The following is an 8,911-nucleotide window of genomic DNA, read 5'->3' as shown; positions in this document are numbered from 1 at the left end:
AGTGTAAGTGTGTAGGTGATAATGCCTTTGAAAAATCAGCTCCCTCTCTCTCTTGGTTGACCCCTCTTGCTAGCATCCTATTGGACCTCCCCAGACTTAGCCAATCGTAATTAAGGAGCATAAGTGATAGCCTTCTGACATGTGTCCCCCTTTTCCCTTTTGTGAGAGCTTTAGGTAATTATTTAATTCAACTAAACTCACATTGGGCCCCTTTGCCTCCTGGCCAATAGGAATCAGGCAAGCCATTGGGCTACTGAATGCTCAATGGTGCCCTTGGGAGACTGTCCAATAGTCTTCTAGAGAGCTTAATTCTTATTGGTTCTTTTATTAAGTGTTTTTAAATTAATTAAAATAGATTTAATCTAGCCTAATTCTCATTGGTCCACCTCCAAGGCCATCCAATAGGAATTGAGTACACCTTGTGGGCATCTGGGCTAGGGAGCTGATATGTGTCCCCCATTCCCTTTGTGTAAAGGGAGCTTGTGTGTGTGTGTATGTGTGTGTGTGTGTATGTGTGTGTGTGTGTGTGAGTTTCTCTCTCATCCCCTACTTGCAAGGCTCACCCCCTCCTATGTAGGGATTGACAAAGACTTTTTGTGAGACACACTAAGCATCCAATTTCCCTAGTGTTTTGCCTTTGGACACAGCCTTTGAATTTTGGAACCTTAGCATTTTGGAAGTCTCAATGGGCTCAACCTTAGGGTGTTTTAAGCCCATTGCTCTTTTGTAGATGGCCCCCCCCTTTGGATCCCTATTTTCCCTCCTTTGGATCCCTACTGTGGCCCGGTCTGCTAGCTTAACCAATATTCTAGCTTTTTCTTTCTGGCACTTCCCCATATTAAATGATCAGTTTAACATGAGAAAATCATTTAGGAGAATTAGATATTGATTATTATGATAGGAAAGGAATATTTGGTTTGTAAGCTTCTGAAAAGTCTCTATGGCTTGAAGCAATCATCGAGACAATGTTATCAAAAGTTTGATGCATTTATGTGTATTTTAGGCTATAGGCGTTGGTACAGCCCGACTCTATCAACCCATGGAGGTGCAAGAATTCCATGCATGGCGGTTTGTAGGCAAGTGGCAGGTACGTTGGGCAAGTATTTGATGGTGGTAGGGGATAGGTACACAAGAATGGAGCACTTGCTAGCAGAAGTTGCAAGGGTTTTTTGCTATGACAGGTAAGTATAGATATCACAGGCTTGGAAATGGGATGAGGAATGCTGGATGTAGGTACTATCAAGTTTATGATATGGGATCTGCGTAGAGGTGTCCGCATGAGACTCTGTTGCGGGGATGTGTATGCTAGACGTGGCACTTTACAGGTCAAACGATGATTTTGGGCCTCTATTGATCGAGATGTTTGCAGATCCATTCCAAACGAGAGCTTGAATGTGGCCATCTATCATGGTTGCATTGGGGTTCGGAGCGGCCAATGCTTGTTGCGGTCGCCATTATCGACAAGTATCAAAGCATCCGAAATTTTATTCTTGAGGGTCATTTATGTTTGCTTAAAGCTGTGAAGGCCTTGGTTTCAAAGCAAGGTTTCAGGTTATGGTAAGAGATCAAAGCTATTGACCGCGGGTTGCCTCTCGTGGGAATGGCAGCTAAGTCGCAATTTAAGTTTTTTTTAGAGATGGCCATGCTTTTAAAAAAAACGAGGGGCGACAGGTTGCATGGCGGCCCGCAGAGGGAAAGGTGCGCCAGGTGGGGGGAATTGCCAGAGACGTGAGCAGGAGAGACGCCATCTGGAGGAGGATGCGCCATCAAAAGAAAAGGCAGCTCGGGAGAGCGCAGAAGGGGAGGAAATGCTGCATGATTGGGGGAATTGAGGTGGCGTATGCAGAGGACTGAAGGGGCCGGAGCGACAAGGGAGGAGCCAAGAGGTGATGAGGGGATTCATCTGTGGAAGGCCGCCACGGGCTGCAGGGTAGTGGTTGTGTCATGAGGATGAAGCCAGAGCTGTTGAGGGCTGTGCCAATTGCATCAACGAGGGTGGTTCGACTGCAGATCAGGGCCACAAAAAATCTGATGAGGTCATATGGGCCAATTGCATGCAAAGGGGGAACTGCTTGTAAGGTGGTGGTGCTACAGTAACCTAGGGTTGAAGAGCTTCAAGAATCACAAGTTGAAGGCCCACCACTAGAGGGCCCACGATATGGAGAACAGAGTGGGGTTGAAGACATCGGAGATGGTTTGTTGATGAGTGGAGCCGTGACCAGACTAGAAGGACCCAAGCAAGAGAAAGGAGACCGGTCGTTTGGGGTTGCTTGGCATAGTAGAGAATGAGGGGGAAGTTTTCCAAGAGTGGCGCCATGGTGAATGTCTAGTACTGTTGAAGAGATGACCTGTCGATGACGAGATGTGAGGGATGCAAGAGGTCGGCTACAAAGGGGTGGTCGAGTGCTACTGATGGATAGCTTAGGGATGGTAGAAGATCACTAAGCAAACTGGGCCATGCAGGCTTTGCGGAGTTGAGAGATCAGTACTATATAGAGGGAATAAGGGGCAAGTTTCAGCCTTTTTTTTGTTGGTCGACTAGGGAGGCCTTGAAGAGGGAGAGCACCTCGACAGGCTATCCAAAGTACTATATAGAGATCAGTACTATATAGAGGGAATAAGGGGCAAGTTTCAGCCTTTTTTTTGTTGGTCGACTAGGGAGGCCTTGAAGAGGGAGAGCACCTCGACAGGCTATCCAAAGCGGCCACCATACGTGCAACAGTGGAGGGCCAAGGCCTGTAGAAAAAGCGAGGCCGACCAGGAGGAGCAGCCGGTAGTGATCAAGGGAGGCGTCAGAGGAGGTGTAAGAGGAGAGCTGCAAAACGGGGTTGCAGTGGGTGAAGGCATATAGCCACCAGGTCCTAAAGGGAGAGGGCAGTCACATAGCATGGAAGTGGTGCCATCATTGTACCCACATATCTATTTTTGATGCATGGTTTTGCTATGGTTTGTGGTGACTGCTCGATTTTGATCATTTTGTTTTTGCATCTTGTCTTGTGCATAGCACTCGTGGTAGCGTTGGCTCCGGGACTTTTTGTGTGTATTTGTGCAGAGAGAGAGGGAGAGAGAATGATTGAGTGAGCTATGTAATGTGTGGTCGAGGCGTGTGTCGACTCCTAGTGTGAGTGCATTTACAGGTTGGGGAATTGTAGGCATCCATTGGTGTCGGGATCTGAGGGTTTGTTGCTGGATTTATTGTACTGAAGGGCTCATGTGGTGGGTAGTTGTGATTGCTTGAGGGCGGTTTGTGTTTTGAAGGTCAGCAGATAGTGTGCATGTGTGTGTGATTCTGTGTGGGTAGGGGTGCGGACTACTACCTTGGGCTATAGAGAGGCAATGTATCGTGTGGAGGGTGTTGTATCCTCTTCCCCCATCCCATCAATGGTGCCTCCTCTGAGGACCTACTGATTTCTCCTTGGTGAAGTTTTCAAGCCTGTAGATGATGCATGATATTGACTTGGTGCTTGCTGGAGGTGAAGAGGTTGCATGTTGGTTTTCCGATCTGGAGCTATACCTATTGCAGTTGAAAATTCGTGGATATGAAGCCAAATTGAAGGCCCTACCCTTGGTTCTACAAGGTCGAGCCAAAGCCTGGTTTGAAGGATTGAAGGTTGTAGATCGTCAGTCGTCGCTGAGCGAGATTCGCAAACATCTTGTTGAATCTTTTCAAAAGTGGGTTTCTCCATCGGACTTGGGTGAACAATTGAGCAAGCTAAAGCAGGATGTAAGTGAAGATTTTGCTTTGTTTTTGGATAAATTTGAATCTATTTGGGAGAGACTAGCTGCAGCTACATGTGTGGGAAATGGAGATCACTTCAAGGGAGAGTAGCTTTTAGCCTGCTTGCATCCGCGAATCAAAGAGAAGGTCGAGTGCGGTGGTGCGGAGGACTATGCGCAAATGGTTTGCTTGGCAAAGGCAAAGAGTAGGAAAACAAAGAAGAAGCTGGAGATGGGTTTGTTGAAGCCGGCAGACTATGGATATAGCTCGACAATGGAGTTGTGTCATGCCACGAAGCCAAAGGGGAGTTCAAGCGTCAAAGAGGTAGCTACTTTGCCATTGGTAAGCCATTTTGGTCATTCGTTTCAGTTTGTACTTCCAATTTGGTGTGCTGCTATACAAGAATCTGTTAGCTCGGCTAGCAAGGATGAGGTCCTAGCCAAAGAGTGTATGCATGAAGAATCAAAGGAAGCTATGGATCAGAGCTCACAGGACAAGTTTGAAGATGTTGGCAAAGCGATGGTCGAAGCCGTAAACGGAGAGGCTAGCCAGGGGGTTGGGCAACCTTGCCGTACCGATTGTGTTGAAGAGTGGCAGTGCGTTCCAGGGGGTGTTGGTGATGTCGACCTACCAGAAGATGAGGTAATAGATCATGGCTTTCTTTCTCACTTAGCAGATGATGTGGTCGTAGAAGAAGTCCTTGAAGAGTAGGAAAAGGTGATTGACCAATCCGATTTGCTCTCGCATGAAGTGGTTGAAGATGAAGTATCAAAGGCTATGACAGACAAAGACTTACATAGTGAATCGGGTATGGAGTGTATGCCGTTTAAAGGACCTACGACAAAGGGTTTGCTTGGAACACAGGTAGGTTGGGCTATGCAAGAAGCAACGGTAGTGGAAGACAGGTTGCTAAAGGTGGATGTTATGCTATTGATGGACATGCTTTTGAAAGTTGCTTTCCAGGTAGTTTTGCACCGTTTGCAAAGCTCTCTCGATGAGGGGTCTGCTATGAAGAGTTCTCTGACAGGTGACAGACTAATGATGTATGGTGTAGATGCTTCACAGGTTGGTCTACAGACTTGTTTTGTATGTGCCAAGGCTGGCGTATGGATACAGGTTGAAGGTCGATGTTATGTCAAGTTGCACGAGAGGTTGATTTTTGGGCTTACATGTGCAAAAAAGTGGCTAATTCGGCATGTACTAGAGACAGATGGCTGTGTTCGACGCCATGTATTTGATCCAGGTGCAGTTTACATCATGCTTGGGGAAGCCTGCAGCTTTCTATTTGACCCAGGTGGGTGCTACGACAGACAGTGAAGCTCTCTATCTATCTACTGCTTCATATAAATACTATCTATCAACTTCTTATCATGCAATGCTACTATACCTAAATAATCCTACAATTGAGCATGAATGCTCAATGAGGGGTTGGGCAATGATGGTACAGCCCGACTCTGTCGACCCATGGAGGTGCAAGAAGTCCATGCATGGCGGTTTGCAGGAAAGTGGCAGGTACATTGGGCAAGTATTTGATGGTGCTAGGGGACAGGTACACTGGGATGGAGCACTTGCTAGCAAAAGCTGCAAGGGTTTTTTGCTATGACAGGCAACATGAGTAAGTATAGATATCACAGGCTTAGAAATGGGACAAGGAGTGCTGGATGTAGGTACTATCTACTTTATGATATGGGATCTGGGTAGAGGTGTCGGGCGGCAGGAGACTCTACTGCGAGGATGTGTATGCTAGATGTCGCACTTTACAGGTCAAGCGATGATTTTGGACCTCTAATGATCGAGATGTTTGTAGAACCATTCCAAACCAAAGCTTGAATGTGGCCATCTATCATGGTTGCATTGGGGTTCGGAGCGGCCAATGCTTGTTGCGGTCGCCATTATCGGCAAGTATCAAAGAATCCAAAATTTTATACGGCCTGCGGGTGAGTTATGTTTGCTTAAAGCCGTGAAGGCCTTGGTTCCAAAGCAAGGTTTCAGGTTATGGTAAGAGATCAAAGCTACTGACCGCGGGTTGCCTCTCGTGGGAATGGCAGCTAAGTCGCAAGTTAAGTTTTTTTTAGAGATGGCCATGCAAAAAGAAAAAACTAGGGGCTGCAGTTTGCATGGCGGCCTGCAGAGGGAAAGTTGCGCCAGGTGGGGGGAATTTCCAGAGACGTGAGTAGGAGAGACGCCATCTGGAGGAGGACGCGCCATCAGAAGAAAAGGCAGCTCGTGAGAGCGCAGAAGGGGAGGAAATGCTGCATGATTGGGGGAATTGGGGTGGCGTATGCAGAGGACTGAAGGGGCCGGAGCGACAAGGGAGGAGCCAATAGGTGACGAGGGGCTGCATCTGTGAAAGGCCGCCACTGGGTGCAGGATGGTGGTTGGGTCATGAGGATGAAGCCAGAGGTGTTGAGGGCTGCGCCAATTGCATCAACAAGGGTGGTTCGGCTGCAGGTCTCGGCTGCAGGTCAGGGCCACAGAAAATCTGATGAGGTCGCATGGGCCAATTGCATGCAAAGGGGGAACTACTTGCAAGGTGGTGGTGCTACAGTAACCTAGGGTTGAAGAGCTTCAAGAATCACAAGTTGAAGGCCCACTAGAGGGCCCACCATATGGAGAACAGAGCGAGGTTGAAGAAGTTGGAGATGGTTTCTTGATGAGTGGAGCCGTGAGCAGAGCAGAAGGAGCCAAGCAAGAGAAAGGAGAACATGATCGTTTGGGGTTGCTTGGCATAGTAGAGAATGACGGGGACGTGCTCCAAGAGTGGTGCCATCGTGAATGTCTACTGTTGAAGAGATGACCTCTCGATGACGAGATGTGAGGGATGCAAGAGTTCGGCTACAGAGGGGTGGTCGAGTGCTACTGATGGATAGCTTAAGGATGGTAGAAGATCACTAAGCAAGCTAGGCCATGCAGGCTTTGCGGACTTGAGAGATCAGTACTATATAGAGGGAATAAGGGGCAAGTTTCAGCCTTTTTTTTTGTTGGTCAACTAGGGATGCCTTGAAGAGGGAGAGCACCTCGACAAGCTATCCAAAGCGGCCACCATACATGCAACAGTGGAGGGCCAAGGCCTGTAGAAAAAGCGAGGCCAATCAAGAGGAGCAGCCGGTAGTGATGATCAAGGGAGGCATCATAGGAGGTGTAAGAGGAGAGCTGCAAAACAGGGTTGCAGTGGGTGAAGGAAAATATCTGCCAGGTCGTAAAGGGAGAGGCCAATCACATAGCATGGAAGTGGTTGCCAAGTGATACCATCATTGTACCCGCATATCTATTTTTGATGCATGGTTTGGTTATGGTTTGTGGTGACTGCTCGATTTGGATCATTTTGTTTTTGCATCTTGTCTCGTACATAGCACCCGTGGTAGCGTTGGCTCCGGGACTTTTTGTGTGTATTTGTGCAGAGAGGGAGAGAGAGAGAGAATGATTGAGTGAGCTATGTAATGTGTGGTCGAGGCGTGTGTCGTCTCTTGGTGTGAGTGCATTTACAGGTTGGGGCATTATAGGCATCCATTGGTGTCGGGATCTGAGAGTTTGTTGATGGATTTATTATACTGAAGTGCTCATGTGGTGGATAGTCGTGATTTCTCGAGGGTGGTTTGTGTTGTGAAGGTCGGCAGATACTTTGCATGTGTGTGTGATTCTGTGTGGGTAGGGGTGCGGACTATTACCTTGGGCTATAGAGAGGCAGTGTATTGTGTGCAGGGTGTTGTATCCTCTTCCCCCATCCCAGCATAGTAGTAAGGATCCATGTCTATGTGAAAAGACAACCCAATGGATAGCTTATTATGCTTATCCTTTATGTAGATGACATGCTTATTCTTGGTCATTCCAAGAAGGACATTGTTGACTTGAAAACCAAGCTAGAAAATCAATTGCATGAAAGATTTGGGTGAAGCCAATCACATTTTTGGTATGCGCATTATTCGTGACCATTTCAATGAGCAGAAGGGGAAGGTTTTGAGTACTCCATTGCCTGCATATTTGAAACTTAGCAAAAACAACTATCCTAAATCTGCTAAGGAGAAATCTGCGATGGCTAAGGTTCCTTATGCTTCAACTTGTGGTAGTCTCATGTATGCCATGGTGGTTACAAGACCTGACATTGCACATGCAGTGGGAGTGGTTAGCAGATTTATGTCTAACACTGGTAAAAAGCATTGGGATGTTGTCAAGTCAATTCTCATACACTTGAGTGGCACTTTAGATAGGCAGTTATGCTATGGTCGTGGAGAGTCATCCATTCAGGGATTTGTAGACAATGATTATGCAGGCTATGTTGACAGTCACAAATCAACAACAGGTTGGATTTACACATTTGCTGGTTCTTCTATTTTTTGGAGATCCGTTCTTCAAGACTGTACATCCATTTCTACTACAGAGGAAGAGCATGTTGCATTGAGTGAGGCATGCAAAGAAGTCATTTGACTTGCTTGCCTAGTGAAAGATCTTTGATTGGAGTAGTGTACACCAGTTCTTCATTATGACAGTTAAAGTGCTATTGCCTTGGCTAAAAATCTAATGTTTCATTCCAAAACAAAACACATTGATGTGCCTTATCACTTCAGTCGTGAATGCCTGGCAAACCAGAGCCTTAATTTAGTGAAGATTCCTATGTCAAAGAACACAATGGATGCACTCACTAAGCATATCTCCAGCCATTAGTTTGAACAATGTCGTGGGTTGATGGGCATTGGGTGAAGCAAGTTCTCTTCCATTCTTATGGTCTCCCATATTGGCCATCAAATGGGAGAATGTTAGGTCTAATGGCCATGTGGCCAATCGCCCATCACTAACTGCTACTAAGTACCCTCAGTGTACAACTATATACTTTTGTTAGCCAGTAACACAAAGTAGAGCGTGTATTGTGCCTAAGTGCATAAGATAGAGAAGAAAGTAATGGGGAACACAGTGTGTGTCAACTCTCCCCCTCCAATCTGTGTGTGTGTGTGTGTGTGGCTATGGTGGTGTGTGTGTGTGTGTGTGTGAGTGTGTGTGCGTATTTATCTTCCTCTTCTGTTGTGCTCCCAGCTCCTCTCCTTCACTAATGCCCCATATTGATTATGCTTGGAATATGGAGCTTGTAGAAATAAGGTAAGAATGTATAAGAGAGCTTGAGGCTATTCTATAAAGTGTTGTTCTCCATGGTGGTGTGGTTGAGCTATCAAAGGACAAGAAGGCAACTGGAGCCACACA

General features: G+C 46.7%; 1 protein-coding gene across 1 annotated transcript; it reads left to right on the top strand.

Moving 5' to 3' along the window:
• Positions 1 to 1,731: 1,731 nt before the first annotated feature.
• Positions 1,732 to 7,057, top strand: LOC147430250 (uncharacterized). The gene has a single exon (XM_086494743.1). It carries the CDS (start codon positions 3,899 to 3,901, stop codon positions 4,427 to 4,429), a length of 531 nt encoding a protein of 176 aa, XP_086350869.1. The 5' UTR covers positions 1,732 to 3,898; the 3' UTR covers positions 4,430 to 7,057.
• The last annotated feature ends 1,854 nt before the right edge of the window (positions 7,058 to 8,911 follow it).

The sequence above is a fragment of the Adiantum capillus-veneris genome, chromosome 22 (genome assembly GCF_014529385.1).
Source record: "Adiantum capillus-veneris isolate H3 chromosome 22, ASM1452938v2, whole genome shotgun sequence".
Taxonomy (NCBI): Eukaryota; Viridiplantae; Streptophyta; class Polypodiopsida; order Polypodiales; family Pteridaceae; genus Adiantum; species Adiantum capillus-veneris.
This window is presented reverse-complemented; position numbering and strand designations above follow the sequence as displayed.

Coding starts and splice junctions, on each gene's coding strand:
- LOC147430250 (XM_086494743.1), top strand. CDS start 3,899: ATGGTTTGCTTGGCAAAGGCAAAGAGTAGGAAAACAAAGAAGAAGCTG.